The sequence below is a fragment of the Bombina bombina genome, chromosome 4 (genome assembly GCF_027579735.1).
Source record: "Bombina bombina isolate aBomBom1 chromosome 4, aBomBom1.pri, whole genome shotgun sequence".
In the NCBI taxonomy this organism is placed as follows: Eukaryota; Metazoa; Chordata; class Amphibia; order Anura; family Bombinatoridae; genus Bombina; species Bombina bombina.
In genome coordinates this window covers 14,052,739-14,070,566 of record NC_069502.1, presented here as the reverse complement: position 1 = coordinate 14,070,566, position 17,828 = coordinate 14,052,739, and the positions used below count along the sequence as shown (strand labels likewise).

Here is a 17,828-nt window from a genome sequence, read left to right as displayed (position 1 = left end):
ATCTCACACACACAAGTAAGTATCAGTGTAGGGTACATTACACACGTACATGTATCACACACACACAGTAAGTATCAGGTGTAGGGTACATTACACACGTACATGTATCTCACACACACACAGTAAGTATCAGGTGTAGGGTACATTACACACGTACATGTATCACACACACACAGTAAGTATCAGGTGTAGGTACATTACACACGTACATGTATCTCACACACACACAGTAAGTATCAGGTGTAGGGTACATTACACACGTACATGTATCACACACACACAGTAAGTATCAGGTGTAGGCTACATTACACACTACATGTATCTCACACACACACACAGTAAGTATCAGGTGTAGGGTACATTACACACGTACATGTATCTCACACACACACAGTAAGTATCAGGTGTAGGGTACATTACACACGACATGTATCTCACACACACAACAGTAAGTATCAGGTGTAGGTACATTACACACGTACATGTATCACACACACACACACAGTAAGTATCAGGTGTAGGGTACATTACACACGTACATGTTATCTCACACACACACAGTAAGTATCAGGTGTAGGTACATTACACACGTACATGTATCTCACACACACACACAGTAATATCAGGTGTAGGGTACATTACACACGTACATTATCTCACACACACACAGTAAGTATCAGGTGTAGGGTACATTACACACGTATACATGTATCTCTCACACACACACAGTAAGTATCAGGTGTAGGGTACATTACACACGTACATGTATCTCACACACACACAGTAAGTATCAGGTGTAGGGTACATTACACACGTACATGTATCTCTCACACACACACAGTAAGTATCAGGTGTAGGGTACATTACACACGTACATGTATCTCACACACACAGTAAGTATCAGGTGTAGGGTACATTACACACGTACATGTATCTCACACACACAGTAAGTATCAGGTGTAGGGTACATTACACACGTACATGTATCTCACACACACAGTAAGTATCAGGTGTAGGTACATAACACACGTACATGTATCTCACACACACACAGTAAGTATCAGGTGTAGGGTACATTACACACGTACATGTATCTCACACACACACAGTAAGTATCAGGTGTAGGGTACATTACACACGTACATGTATCTCACACTCACACAGTAAGTATCAGGTGTAGGGTACATTACACACGTACATGTATCTCACACACACACAGTAAGTATCAGGTGTAGGGTACATTACACACGTACATGTATCTCACACACACACAGTAAGTATCAGGTGTAGGGTACATTACACACGTACATGTATCTCACACACACACAGTAAGTATCAGGTGTAGGGTACATTACACACGTACATGTATCACTCACACACAGTAAGTATCAGGTGTAGGGTACATTACACACGTACATGTATCTCACACACACACAGTAAGTATCAGGTGTAGGGTACATTACACACGTACATGTATCTCACACACACACAGTAAGTATCAGTAAGTATCAGTGTAGGGTACATTACACACGTACATGTATCTCACACACACACAGTAAGTATCAGGTGTAGGGTACATTACACACGTACATGTATCTCACACACACACAGTAAGTATCAGGTGTAGGGTACATTACACACGTACATGTATCTCACACACACAGTAAGTATCAGGTGTAGGGTACATTACACACGTACATGTATCTCACACACACACGTAAGTATCAGGTTGTAGGGTACATTACACACGTACATGTATCTCACACACACACACACCGTAAGTATCAGGTGTAGGGTACATTACACACGTACATGTATCACACACACACAGTAAGTATCAGGTGTAGGGTACATTACACACGTACATGTATCTCCACACACACAGTAAGTATCAGGTGTAGGTACATTACACACGTACATGTATCTCACACACACACAGTAAGTATCAGGTGTAGGGTACATTACACACGTACATGTATCTCACACACACAGTAAGTATCAGGTGTAGGGTACATTACACACGTACATGTATCTCACACACACACAGTAAGTATCAGGTGTAGGGTACATTACACACGTACATGTATCACACACACACAGTAAGTATCAGGTGTAGGGTACATTACACACGTACATGTATCTCACACACACACACAGTAAGCTATCAGGTCGTAGGGTACATTAACACGTACATGTATCTCACACACACACAGTAAAGTATCAGGTGTAGGGTACATTACACACGTACATGTATCTCACACACACACACAGTAAGTAATCAGGTGTAGGGTACCATTTACACACGTACATGTATCAACAACACACACACAGTAAGTATCAGGTGTAGGGTACATTACCACACGTACATGTATCTCACCACACCCACAGTAAGTATCAGGTGTAGGGTACATTACACACGTTCATGTATCTCACACCACACACAGTAAGTATCAGGTGTAGGGTACATTACACACGTACATGTATCTCACACACACAGTACGTATCAGGTGTAGGGTACATTACACACGTACATGTATCTCACACACACACAGTAAGTATCAGGTGTAGGGTACATTACACACGTACATGTATCTCACACACACACAGTAAGTATCAGGTGTAGGGTACATTACACACGTACATGTATCTCTCACACACACAGTAAGTATCAGGTGTAGGGTACATAAACACGTACATGTATCTCCACGCACACAGTAAGTATCAGTGTAGGGTACATTACACACGTACATGTAACTCTCACACACACAGTAAGTATCAGGTGTAGGGTACATTACACACGTACATGTATCTCACACACACAGTAAGTTCAGGTGTAGGTACATTACACACGTACATGTATCACACACACACAGTAAGTATCAGGTGTAGGGTACATTCACACGTACATGTATCTCTCACACACACAGTAAGTATCATGGTTAGGGTACATTACACACGTACATGTATCTCACACACACACACAGTAAGTATCAGGTGTAGGGTACATTACACACGTACATGTATCTCACACACACACAGTAAGTATCAGGTGTAGGGTACATTACACACGTACATGTATCTCACACACACACAGTAATGTATCAGGTGTAGGGTACATTACACACGTACATGTATCTCACACACACAGTAAGTATCAGGTGTAGGGTACATTACACACGTACATGTATCTCACACACACACAGTAAGTATCAGGTGTAGGGTACATTACACACGTAAATGTATCTCACACACACACAGTAAGTATCAGGTGTAGGGTACATTACACACGTACATTTATCTCACACACACACAGTAAGTATCAGGTGTAGGGTACATTACACACGTACATGTATCTCACACACACACAGTAAGTATCAGGTGTAGGGTACATTACACACGTACATGTATCTCACACACACACAGTAAGTATCAGGTGTAGGGTACATTACACACGTACATGTATCTCTCACACACACAGTAAGTATCAGGTGTAGGGTACATTACACACGTACATGTATCACACACACACACAGTAAGTATCAGGTGTAGGGTACATTACACACGTACATGTATATCACACACACACAGTAAGTATCAGGTGTAGGGTACATTACACACGTACATGTATCTCACACACACAGTAAGTATCAGGTGTAGGGTACATTACACACGTACATGTATCTCTCACACACACACAGTAAGTATCAGGTGTAGGGTACATTACACACGTACATGTATCTCTCACACACACACAGTAAGTATCAGGTGTAGGGTACATTACACACGTACATGTATCTCACACACACACACACAGTAAGTATCAGGTGTAGGGTACATTACACACGTACATGTATCACACACACAGTAAGTATCAGGTGTAGGGTACATTACACACGTACATGTAGCTCTCACATGCAGTGAGATCCTGGTGGACTTTCTTCTCCTGGGTAGCTATAGTCCTTCAGCGTCCCCCCCCCCCCCCCAGCCTGACGGGCTCTCTTCTACTGGGTAGCTAATAGTCCTGCAGCGTCCCCCCCCCCCCCCCAGCCTGACGGGCTCTCTTCTCCTAGGTAGCTAATAGTCCTGCAGCGTCCCCCCCCCCCCCCCCCCAGCCTGACGGGCTCTCTTCTCCTGGGTAGCTAATAGTCCTGCAGCGTCCCGTCCCCCCCCCCCAGCCTGACGGGCTCTCTTCTCCTGGGTAGCTAATAGTCCTGCAGCGTCACTGTTCTATGTCTCTGCAGGTGGTGACTGTAGGGCAGGACTTCCGCTGCTGCGTGTGGGAGGCAGATCAGCTGCTCACTGAGCTTCGCTGGAATGAGAATCTGCCCCATATCCCTGACAAGGTGTACAGATACCGAGCGTGCAGGTAAGTGGTCCTACTGTACAGCTTGTTCCGTAAAGCAGGTTATACTCACATTACACAGCTGTATGTTAGCTTTAGACTCGCGTTACACGGCTGTATGTTAGCTTTAGACTCGCATTGCACAGCTGTATGTTAGCTTTAGACTCGCATTACACAGCTGTATGTTAGCTTTAGACCTACATTACACGGCTGTACGTTAGCTTTAGACTCACGTTACACAGCTGTATGTTGGCTTTAGACTCCTGTTACACGGCTGTACGTTGGCTTTAGACTCACGTTACACGGCTGTATGTTAGCTTTAGACTCACATTACACAGCTGTATGTTAGCTTTAGACTTGCGTTACATGGCTGTATGTTAGCTTTAGACTCACATTACACAGCTGTATGTTAGCTTTAGACTTGCGTTACATGGCTGTATGTTAGCTTTAGACTCGCGTTACATGGCTGTATGTTAGCTTTAGACTCGCGTTACATGGCTGTATGTTAGCTTTAGACTCGCGTTACACAGCTGTATGTTAGCTTTAGACTTGCGTTACATGGCTGTATGTTAGCTTTAGACTCGCATTACACAGCTGTATGTTAGCTTTAGACTCGCGTTACATGGCTGTATGTTAGCTTTAGACTCGCGTTACATGGCTGTATGTTAGCTTTAGACTCACATTACACAGCTGTATGTTAGCTTTAGACTCGCGTTACATGGCTGTATGTTAGCTTTAGACTCACATTACACGGCTGTACGTTGGCTTTAGACTCACATTACACAGCGGCATGCTCATCACATGCCATAAAGCAGATGGTAGTTTAATGCTGCTATTAGGTGCCGAGAACAAGCTAAAATATGTGCAGATAAAGTATAATAAGTGTAACCATCTCTTGTCCCCTATTTGGTTATCACAAGATTGTCACCCCACCCTTGTGTGGCGCTTTATGTTCAGGTTTGGCTCTGTTCCTGACCAGAAGGAGACTCTCTGCCTGTACACTGTTCAGATCCCATATAAACGAGAGCGGCGCCCACCACCCTGCTACCTCACCAAGTGGGATGGACGGCACTTCCTGCCTCTACACACTCAGCCCTGCGGAAATGAGGTAGTTTCCTGTATGTCTGTCAGGTGGGTACCTGGTGTATATTGTCACCACTGTGTAATTGTGTGTCCTCTGCGGATTATAACCTGTCCCCTCTTTCTCTGCTAGTGACAGCGGCACCTTCCTTGGCCTGGGCACCGTCACTGGGTCTGTGGCTATTTACATCTCATTCTCCTTACAGGTTGGTAATGTCACTGTCACATAATGTGTTACGTAGCTCTCTGTCTGACACAGTAACCGTGGGGAGGGCACAAATACCACAGCGCCCTCCTGTCATTGGCACTTTGGGGGAAGTCACATAGCTTCTCCCTGTCTGTCATTGTTACCTTGGGGAGAACACAAATGTCTCACAGCTCCCTCCTGTCTGTCACTGGGGGACACAAATGTCACACAGCTCCTTTCTGTCTGTCACTTAGGGGGGGTCACATAGCTTCTTCCTGTCTTTCGCTTTGGGGAATGTCACATAGCTTCTTCCTATCTTTTGCGGGGGAGGTGACACAAATATCACATGGCAGCACAAATGTCACATAGCTCTCTCCTGTCTGTCACTTTGGGGCAGCACAAATGTCACATAGCTCTCTCCTGTCTGTCACTTTGGGGCAGCACAAATGTCACATAGCTCCCTCCTGTCTGTCACTTGGGGGACAAACACAAATGTCACATAGCTCTCTCCTGTCTGTCACTTGGTGAGGACACTAATGTCACATAGCCCTCTGCTGTCTGTCACTTGGTGAGGACACTAATGTCACATAGCTCTCTCCTGTCTGTCACTTGGTGAGGACACTAATGTCACATAGCTCTCTCCTGTCTGTCACTTGGTGAGGACACTAATGTCACATAGCCCTCTGCTGTCTGTCACTTGGTGAGGACACTAATGTCACATAGCTCTCTCCTGTCTGTCACTTGGTGAGGACACTAATGTCACATAGCTCCCTCCTGTCTGTCACTTGGGGGGGTACAAATGTCTCGTAGCTCCCTCCTATCTGTCACTTGGTGAGGACACTAATGTCACATAGCTCCCTCCTATCTGTCACTTGGTGAGGACACTAATGTCACATAGCTCCCTCCTGTCTGTCACTGTCATTTGGGGGATGGGAAATGTCACATAGCTCCCTCCTGTCTGTCACTTGGGGGGTTGACACAAATGTCCCACAGCTCCCTCTTGTCTGTCAATTGGTTGGGGGCACAAATGTCACACAGCTCCTTTTTGTCTGTCACTTAGTGAGGGTCACATAGCTTCTTCCTCTCTTTCGCTGGGGAGGTGACAAAAATATCACATGACTCCCTTCTGTCTGACTTGGAGGGCAAGCACAAATGTCACATAGCTCCCTCCTGTCTGTCACTGGGGGTGGGGGGGGGGGTGTCACATAGCTTCTTCCTGTCTTTCGCTGGGGAGGTGACAAAAATATCACATAGCTCCCTCCTGTCTGTCACTTGGGGGCAGCACAAATGTCACATAGCTCCCTCCTGTCTGTCACTTGGGGGACAAACACAAATGTCACATAGCTCCCTCCTGTCTGTCACTTGGGGGACAAACACAAATGTCACATAGCTCCCTCCTGTCTATCTCTTGGGGGACAAACACAAATGTCACAGCTCCCTCCTGTCTGTCACTTGGGGGACAAACAGAAATGTCACATAGCTCCCTCCTGTCTGTCACTTGGGGGACAAACAGAAATGTCACAGCTCCCTCCTGTCTGTCACTGTCATTTGGGGGATGGGAAATGTCACATAGCTCCCTCCTGTCTGTCATTTGGGGCAGGCACAAAGTCACAGTTCCCTCCTTTCTGTCACGGGGGGTGGACACAAATGTCACATTGCTCCCTTTCTGTCACTTGGGGGCAGCACAAATGTCACTCAGCTCTCTCCTGTCTGTCACTTGGGGGACAAACACAAATGTCACATAGCTCCTTTTTGCCTGTCACTTAGGGGGGGTCACATAGCTTCTTCCTGTGTTTCGCCTAGGAGGTGACAAAAATATCACATGACTCCCTTCTGTCTGACTTGGAGGGCAAGCACAAATGTCACATAGCTCCTGTCTTTCACTGTCATTTGGGGGATGGCAAATGTCACATAGCTCCCTCCTGTCTGTCACTGGGGGGGGGGGGGGTGTCACATAGCTCCTTCCTGTATTTGACTAGAAGAGATGTCACATAGCTCCCTTATGTCTGTCACTTGGGGGACAAACACAAATGTCACATAGCTCCCTCCTGTCTGTCACTTGGGGGGTGGACACAAATGTCACATAGCTCCCTCCTGTCTGTCACTTGGGGGACAAATACAAATGTCACATAGCTCCCTCCTGTCTGTCACTTGGGGGACAAACACAAATGTCACATAGCTCCTGTTACGGTTGCCTCCAGGCTGGCTGGAAGTTGGACCGTAGAAAAGGATGCTCCTAGCGCTCACCAAAGAATCATCAGCACCATAGTCAGCAATCCCTGTAGTGATATTAGCTGAAGCTGTCCCCTACAAACATGAGTCAAAGCTGCAAGTTAGAGGGACAGAAAATAGGTCTGGGGACATAGTCTTAAAGGGGCATTGTTCATTAAAGTCACAATATGTCCCCAGATGGTTCTTAAAGGGCCACACACACCCAACAAAAGTCAATATGTCCTCAGGGGCACAATCTTCCAGGGGCCATAGTCATGAGGAAGGAGGCTGGCAAATAGGCTTCTCCAAAATCCAGGGAAGCAGGGCAATTTTTCATTTAAAGGGCCAGTTACAAACAGCAGTTTGTAACATATCTCCCCTTTTGGAGGGAGACTAACCAGGCACCTGACCTTCTGCCGGTCAGTGCCCAAGTTAGTCTCGCAACCCACCCACAAATAATCGCTAGCAGCAAAGTAGCCCCCCCACAATACGTAGTACTGGCCTGTAAGTTCCAGGGTTGCAGGATGAAAGTGCAGCATCCTCGGCCTTCCTGGCGCAGCTGGGCAAATAGCTGATGGTACTTGGGGGGCAGAGGCCAGCGGCACTCTGCCCTGGTGCCAGCGCTTCTGCTGGGGTGAGGGGTTTGCAGGCCAGTCCTGTAACAAGGGGGGTCTGTAGGGCAGAGGCCAGCAGCGCTCTGTTCTGATGCCAGCTCTTCTGCAGGGGGAATTGGGGCATAGTCCTGCCCGGTGGCAAAGGGAACGTGGGGGTCAGTGGGGGTTAACATCTCCACTGTTAACCCTGGGCCCAAGTTAGGAGTTAGCTGGGGAGGGGGAGATTGGCTTACCTCCTCCTCCTGATACTCCGGTGGCCGTTGGAAGGGATGGTCGATGCTCTCCGCTTCCTGTGGAACATGCTGCGGCTGGGGAGAGAGACCGGTTGTCTCCTCTCCCTGGAAGGCACACTCCGGCTGGGGAGGGAGGTCGATGCTCTCCCCTCCCTGTAGCTGGGTCTGTCGCTGGGGATCTGGGCCGCCTGCCCAGCATCCCTGTAGGGCCGGTAGAGAGACTGCGGTCCCATCTCCACCTGCCTGCTGGGGGTCCTCCCAGGACCAGTCTATGAGGCCTGCTGCCTCTGGTATCTCTGGCTGGGGAAGGGGACTGGTTGTCTCTTCCCTCTGCACGGGTATACTGCCGCTGGGGAGGGAGGTCGCTGCTCTCCTCTCCCTGTGGAACATGCTGCGGCTGGGGGAGAGAGACCAGGTGTCCATACCCTCAAACTCCACAGTTGGCGCTCAAAGGCTCGTGCTGCTTCGTTCCTCAGTAGCCAATTCCCGGATGAGGCGACTGACTACCTCCTGCGCAGGGTCTGGACCATATCGGACTAGCCGCCTCTTTACCTCTGGAACGAATCCGCGCCCTCATAGCGACGGATCCGGTTGAGGTGCTCTTCACATGGTTCTGACCAGTATCTTGTCAGCTCCATGCTGCTGTAGGTAGGGACGCTGCGCAGTGGCTAGCGTTGCCCTCAATAACTCTCCTACGATACCAGTGCTGTTGTGGTGCTGCTCCTTGCGCTAGGACGCCAATCCCACCGCTGCCGCCAAATGTTACGGTTGCCTCCAGGCTGGCTGGAGTTGGACCGTAGAAAAGGATGCTCCTAGCGCTCACCAAAGAATCATCAGCACCATAGTCAGCAATCCCTGTAGTGATATTAGCTGAAGCTGTCCCCTACAAACATGAGTCAAAGCTGCAAGTTAGAGGGACAGAAAATAGGTCTGGGGACATAGTCTTAAAGGGGCATTGTTCATTAAAGTCACAATATGTCCCCAGATGGTTCTTAAAGGGCCACACACACCCAACAAAAGTCAATATGTCCTCAGGGGCACAATCTAGCTCTCTCCTGTCTGTCACTTGGTGAGGACACTAATGTCACATAGCTCCCTCCTGTCTGTCACTTGGGGGGTACAAATGTCTCGTAGCTCCCTCCTATCTGTCACTTGGTGAGGACACTAATGTCACATAGCTCCCTCCTATCTGTCACTTGGTGAGGACACTAATGTCACATAGCTCCCTCCTGTCTGTCACTGTCATTTGGGGGATGGGAAATGTCACATAGCTCCCTCCTGTCTGTCACTTGGGGGGTTGACACAAATGTCCCACAGCTCCCTCTTGTCTGTCAATTGGTTGGGGGCACAAATGTCACACAGCTCCTTTTTGTCTGTCACTTAGTGAGGGTCACATAGCTTCTTCCTCTCTTTCGCTGGGGAGGTGACAAAAATATCACATGACTCCCTTCTGTCTGACTTGGAGGGCAAGCACAAATGTCACATAGCTCCCTCCTGTCTGTCACTGGGGGTGGGGGGGGGGTGTCACATAGCTTCTTCCTGTCTTTCGCTGGGGAGGTGACAAAAATATCACATAGCTCCCTCCTGTCTGTCACTTGGGGGCAGCACAAATGTCACATAGCTCCCTCCTGTCTGTCACTTGGGGGACAAACACAAATGTCACATAGCTCCCTCCTGTCTGTCACTTGGGGGACAAACACAAATGTCACATAGCTCCCTCCTGTCTATCTCTTGGGGGACAAACACAAATGTCACAGCTCCCTCCTGTCTGTCACTTGGGGGACAAACAGAAATGTCACATAGCTCCCTCCTGTCTGTCACTTGGGGGACAAACAGAAATGTCACAGCTCCCTCCTGTCTGTCACTGTCATTTGGGGGATGGGAAATGTCACATAGCTCTCTCCTGTCTGTCACTTGGGGCAGGCACAAAGTCACAGTTCCCTCCTTTCTGTCACGGGGGGTGGACACAAATGTCACATTGCTCCCTTTCTGTCACTTGGGGGCAGCACAAATGTCACTCAGCTCTCTCCTGTCTGTCACTTGGGGGACAAACACAAATGTCACATAGCTCCTTTTTGCCTGTCACTTAGGGGGGGGTCACATAGCTTCTTCCTGTGTTTCGCCTAGGAGGTGACAAAAATATCACATGACTCCCTTCTGTCTGACTTGGAGGGCAAGCACAAATGTCACATAGCTCCTGTCTTTCACTGTCATTTGGGGGATGGCAAATGTCACATAGCTCCCTCCTGTCTGTCACTGGGGGGGGGGGGGGTGTCACATAGCTCCTTCCTGTATTTGACTAGAAGAGATGTCACATAGCTCCCTTATGTCTGTCACTTGGGGGACAAACACAAATGTCACATAGCTCCCTCCTGTCTGTCACTTGGGGGGTGGACACAAATGTCACATAGCTCCCTCCTGTCTGTCACTTGGGGGACAAATACAAATGTCACATAGCTCCCTCCTGTCTGTCACTTGGGGGACAAACACAAATGTCACATAGCTCCTGTTACGGTTGCCTCCAGGCTGGCTGGAAGTTGGACCGTAGAAAAGGATGCTCCTAGCGCTCACCAAAGAATCATCAGCACCATAGTCAGCAATCCCTGTAGTGATATTAGCTGAAGCTGTCCCCTACAAACATGAGTCAAAGCTGCAAGTTAGAGGGACAGAAAATAGGTCTGGGGACATAGTCTTAAAGGGGCATTGTTCATTAAAGTCACAATATGTCCCCAGATGGTTCTTAAAGGGCCACACACACCCAACAAAAGTCAATATGTCCTCAGGGGCACAATCTTCCAGGGGCCATAGTCATGAGGAAGGAGGCTGGCAAATAGGCTTCTCCAAAATCCAGGGAAGCAGGGCAATTTTTCATTTAAAGGGCCAGTTACAAACAGCAGTTTGTAACATATCTCCCCTTTTGGAGGGAGACTAACCAGGCACCTGACCTTCTGCCGGTCAGTGCCCAAGTTAGTCTCGCAACCCACCCACAAATAATCGCTAGCAGCAAAGTAGCCCCCCCACAATACGTAGTACTGGCCTGTAAGTTCCAGGTTGCAGGATGAAAGTGCAGCATCCTCGGCCTTCCTGGCGCAGCTGGGCAAATAGCTGATGGTACTTGGGGGGCAGAGGCCAGCGGCACTCTGCCCTGGTGCCAGCGCTTCTGCTGGGGTGAGGGGTTTGCAGGCCAGTCCTGTAACAAGGGGGTCTGTAGGGCAGAGGCCAGCAGCGCTCTGTTCTGATGCCAGCTCTTCTGCTGGGGGAATTGGGGCATAGTCCTGCCCGGTGGCAAAGGGAACGTGGGGGTCAGTGGGGGTTAACATCTCCACTGTTAACCCTGGGCCCAAGTTAGGAGTTAGCTGGGGAGGGGGAGATTGGCTTACCTCCTCCTCCTGATACTCCGGTGGCCGTTGGGAAGGGAGGTCGATGCTCTCCGCTTCCTGTGGAACATGCTGCGGCTGGGGAGAGAGACCGGTTGTCTCCTCTCCCTGGAAGGCACACTCCGGCTGGGGAGGGAGGTCGATGCTCTCCCCTCCCTGTAGCTGGGTCTGTCGCTGGGGATCTGGGCCGCCTGCCCAGCATCCCTGTAGGGCCGGTAGAGAGACTGCGGTCCCATCTCCACCTGCCTGCTGGGGGTCCTCCCAGGACCAGTCTATGAGGCCTGCTGCCTCTGGTATCTCTGGCTGGGGAAGGGGACTGGTTGTCTCTTCCCTCTGCACGGTATACTGCCGCTGGGGAGGGAGGTCGCTGCTCTCCTCTCCCTGTGGAACATGCTGCGGCTGGGGAGAGAGACCAGGTGTCCATACCCTCAAACTCCACAGTTGGCGCTCAAAGGCTCGTGCTGCTTCGTTCTCAGTAGCCAATTCCCGGATGAGGCGACTGACTACCTCCTGCGCAGGGTCTGGACCATATCGGACTAGCCGCCTCTTTACCTCTGGAACGAAATCCGCGCCCTCATAGCGACGGATCCGGTTGAGGTGCTCTTCACATGGTTCTGACCAGTATCTTGTCAGCTCCATGCTGCTGTAGGTAGGGACGCTGCGCAGTGGCTAGCGTTGCCCTCAATAACTCTCCTACGATACCAGTGCTGTTGTGGTGCTGCTCCTTGCGCTAGGACGCCAATCCCACCGCTGCCGCCAAATGTTACGGTTGCCTCCAGGCTGGCTGGAAGTTGGACCGTAGAAAAGGATGCTCCTAGCGCTCACCAAAGAATCATCAGCACCATAGTCAGCAATCCCTGTAGTGATATTAGCTGAAGCTGTCCCCTACAAACATGAGTCAAAGCTGCAAGTTAGAGGGACAGAAAATAGGTCTGGGGACATAGTCTTAAAGGGGCATTGTTCATTAAAGTCACAATATGTCCCCAGATGGTTCTTAAAGGGCCACACACACCCAACAAAAGTCAATATGTCCTCAGGGGCACAATCTTCCAGGGGCCATAGTCATGTGGGAGGAGGCTGGCAAATAGGCTTCTCCAAAATCCAGGGAAGCAGGGCAATTTTTCATTTAAAGGGCCAGTTACAAACAGCAGTTTGTAACAGCTCCCTCCTGTCTGTCACTTGGGGGGTGGACACAAATGTCACATAGCTCCCTCCTGTCTGTCACTTGGGGGGTGGACACAAATGTCACATAGCTCCCTCCTGTGTCACTTGGTGGCACAAATGTCACATAGCTCCCTCCTGTCTGTCACTTGGGGGATAAACACAAATGTCACAGCTCCCTCCTATCTGTCATTTGGGGGACAAACACAAATGTCACACAGCTCCCTCCTATCTGTCATTTGGGGGACAAACACAAATGTCACATAGCTCCCTCCTGTCTGTCATTTGGGGGATGGCAAATGTCACATAGCTCCCTCCTGTCTGTCACCTGGTGGGGGCACAAATGTCACACAGCTCCCTCCTGTCTGTCACTTGGGGGACAAACACAAATGTCACATAGCTCCCTCCTGTCTGTCACTTGGGGGACAAACACAAATGTCACATAGCTCCCTCCTGTCTGTCACTTGGGGGACAAACACAAATGTCACATAGCTCCCTCCTGTCTATCACTTGGGGGACAAACACAAATGTCACATAGCTCCCTCCTGTCTGTCTCTTGGGGGACAAACACAAATGTCACATAGCTCCCTCCTGTCTGTCACTTGGGGGACAAACACAAATGTCACACAGCTCTCTCCTGTCTGTCACTTGGTGAGGACACTGTCACATAGCTCCCTCCTGTCTGTCACTTGGTGTGGACACTAATGTCACATAGCTCCCTCCTGTCTGTCACTTGGGGGGTACAAATGTCTCGTAGCTCCCTCCTATCTGTCACTTGGTGAGGACACTAATGTCACATAGCTCCCTCCTGTCTGTCACTTGGGGGGTTGACACAAATGTCCCACAGCTCCCTCTTGTCTGTCAATTGGTTGGGGGCACAAATGTCACACAGCTCCTTTTTGTCTGTCACTTAGTGAGGGTCACATAGCTTCTTCCTCTCTTTCGCTGGGGAGGTGACAAAAATATCACATGACTCCCTTCTGTCTGACTTGGAGGGCAAGCACAAATGTCACATAGCTCCCTCCTGTCTGTCACTGGGGGTGGGGGGGTGGGGTGTCACATAGCTTCTTCCTGTCTTTCGCTGGGGAGGTGACAAAAATATCACATAGCTCCCTCCTGTCTGTCACTTGGGGGCAGCACAAATGTCACATAGCTCCCTCCTGTCTGTCACTTGGGGGACAAACACAAATGTCACATAGCTCCCTCCTGTCTATCTCTTGGGGGACAAACACAAATGTCACATAGCTCCCTCCTGTCTGTCACTTGGGGGACAAACACAAATGTCACAGCTCCCTCCTGTCTGTCACTTGGGGGACAAACACAAATGTCACATAGCTCCCTCCTGTTTGTCACTTGGGGGACAAACACAAATGTCACATAGCTCCCTCCTGTCTGTCACTTGGGGGACAAACAGAAATGTCACAGCTCTCTCCTGTCTGTCACTTGGGGGACAAACACAAATGTCACATAGCTCCCTCCTGTCTTTCGCTGGGGGTAATGTCACATAGCTTCTTCCTGTGTTTCGCCTAGGAGGTGACAAAAATATCACATGACTCCCTTCTGTCTGACTTGGAGGGCAAGCACAAATGTCACATAGCTCCTGTCTTTCACTGTCATTTGGGGGATGGCAAATGTCACATAGCTCCCTCCTGTCTGTCACTGGGGGGGGGTGGGGTGTCACATAGCTCCTTCCTGTATTTGACTAGAAGAGATGTCACATAGCTCCCTTCTCTCTGTCACCATCACCTTATGTACATGCACAAATCTCACATAGCCCTCTGCTGTCTGTCACTTTGGGGCAGCACAAATGTCACATAGCTCTCTCCTGTCTGTCACTTGGGGGACAAACACAAATGTCACATAGCTCCCTCCTGTGTCACTTGGGGGACAAACACAAATGTCACATAGCTCCCTCCTGTGTCACTTGGGGGACAAACACAAATGTCACATAGCTCCCTCCTGTCTGTCACTTGGGGGGTGGACACAAATGTCACATAGCTCCCTCCTGTGTCACTTGGTGGCACAAATGTCACATAGCTCCCTCCTGTCTGTCACTTGGTGAGGACACTAATGTCACATAGCTCCCTCCTGTGTCACTTGGGGGACAAACACAAATGTCACATAGCTCCCTCCTGTCTGTCACTTGGGGGGTGGACACAAATGTCACATAGCTCCCTCCTGTGTCACTTGGTGGCACAAATGTCACATAGCTCCCTCCTGTCTGTCACTTGGGGGACAAATACAAATGTCACATAGCTCCCTCCTGTCTGTCACTTGGGGGACAAACACAAATGTCACATAGCTCCCTCCTGTCTGTCACTTGGGGGACAAACACAAATGTCACATAGCTCTCTCCTGTCTGTCACTTGGTGAGGACACTGTCACATAGCTCTCTCCTGTCTGTCACTTGGGGGACAAACACAAATGTCACAGCTCCCTCCTATCTGTCATTTGGGGGACAAACACAAATGTCACAGCTCCCTCCTGTCTGTCACTTGGGGAACAAACACAAATGTCACATAGCTCCCTCCTATCTGTCATTTGGGGGACAAACACAAATGTCACATAGCTCCCTCCTGTCTGTCACTTGGGGGACAAACACAAATGTCACATAGCTCCCTCCTGTCTGTCACTTGGGGGACAAACACAAATGTCACAGCTCCCTCCTGTCTGTCACTTGGGGAACAAACACAAATGTCACATAGCTCCCTCCTATCTGTCATTTGGGGGACAAACACAAATGTCACATAGCTCCCTCCTGTCTGTCACTTGGGGGACAAACACAAATGTCACATAGCTCCCTCCTGTCTGTCTCACTTGGGGGCAGCACAAATGTCACATAGCTCCCTCCTGTCTGTCACTTGGGGGACTAACACAAATGTCACATAGCTCCCTCCTGTCTGTCACTTGGGGGACAAACACAAATGTCACATAGCTCCCTCCTGTCTGTCTCTTGGGGGACAAACACAAATGTCACATAGCTCCCTCCTGTCTGTCACTTGGGGGACAAACACAAATGTCACATAGCTCCCTCCTGTCTGTCACTTGGGGAACAAACACAAATGTCACATAGCTCCCTCCTGTCTGTCACTTGGGGGACAAACACAAATGTCACATAGCTCCCTCCTGTCGGTCTCTTGGGGGACAAACACAAATGTCACATAGCTCCCTCCTGTCTGTCACTTGGGGGACAAACACAAATGTCACATAGCTCCCTCCTGTCTGTCTCACTTGGGGGACAAACACAAATGTCACATAGCTCCCTCCTGTCTGTCTCACTTGGGGGCAGCACAAATGTCACATAGCTCCCTCCTGTCTGTCACTTGGGGGACAAACACAAATGTCACATAGCTCCCTCCTGTCTGTCACTTGGGGGACAAACACAAATGTCACCTAGCTCCCTCCTGTCTGTCACTTGGGGGACAAACACAAATGTCACATAGCTCCCTCCTGTCTGTCTCTTGGGGGACAAACACAAATGTCACATAGCTCCCTCCTGTCTGTCACTTGGGGGACAAACACAAATGTCACATAGCTCCCTCCTGTCTGTCACTTGGGGGACAAACACAAATGTCACATAGCTCCCTCCTGTCTGTCACTTGGGGGACAAACACAAATGTCACATAGCTCCCTCCTGTCTATCACTTGGGGGACAAACACAAATGTCACATAGCTCCCTCCTGTCTGTCTCTTGGGGGACAAACACAAATGTCACATAGCTCCCTCCTGTCTGTCTCACTTGGGGGCAGCACAAATGTCACATAGCTCCCTCCTGTCTGTCTCTTGGGGGACAAACACAAATGTCACATAGCTCCCTCCTGTCTGTCACTTGGGGAACAAACACAAATGTCACATAGCTCCCTCCTGTCTGTCACTTGGGGGACAAACACAAATGTCACATAGCTCCCTCCTGTCTGTCACTTGGGGGACAAACACAAATGTCACATAGCTCCCTCCTGTCTGTCACTTGGGGGACAAACACAAATGTCACATAGCTCCCTCCTGTCTGTCTCTTGGGGGACAAACACAAATGTCACATAGCTCCCTCCTGTCTGTCTCTTGGGGGACAAACACAAATGTCACATAGCTCCCTCCTGTCTGTCACTTGGGGGACAAACACAAATGTCACATAGCTCCCTCGTGTCTGTCACTTGGGGGACAAACACAAATGTCACACAGCTCTCTCCTGTCTGTCACTTGGGGGACAAACACAAATGTCACATAGCTCCCTCCTGTCTGTCTCTTGGGGGACAAACACAAATGTCACATAGCTCCCTCCTGTCTGTCACTTGGGGGCAGCACAAATGTCACACAGCTCTCTCCTGTCTGTCACTTGGTGAGGACACTGTCACATAGCTCCCTCCTGTCTGTCACTTGGGGGACAAACACAATAGTCATAGCTCACTCCTGTCTGTCACTTTGGGGGGCACAAATGTCACGTAGCTCCCTCCCTCCTGTCTGTCACTGTTACCTTATGGACACACACAAATGTCACATAGCTCCCTCCTGTCTGTCTCTTGGGGGACAAACACAAATGTCACATAGCTCCCTCCTGTCTGTCTCTTGGGGGACAAACACAAATGTCACCTAGCTCCCTCCTGTCTGTCACTTGGGGGACAAACA

The 17,828-nt window shown here is 49.5% G+C and overlaps 1 protein-coding gene across 1 annotated transcript in view; it reads left to right on the top strand.

Moving 5' to 3' along the window:
* Nucleotides 1-17,828, top strand: part of PREB (prolactin regulatory element binding) — a 118,042-nt gene that overhangs the window by 78,642 nt on the left and 21,572 nt on the right. The window contains exons 5-7 of the mRNA XM_053709401.1: nt 4,242-4,366; nt 5,300-5,473; nt 5,556-5,628. Of these exons, the coding sequence (XP_053565376.1) occupies nt 4,242-4,366; nt 5,300-5,473; nt 5,556-5,628 (372 nt within the window). The remainder of the gene's footprint in view (nt 1-4,241; nt 4,367-5,299; nt 5,474-5,555; nt 5,629-17,828) is intronic.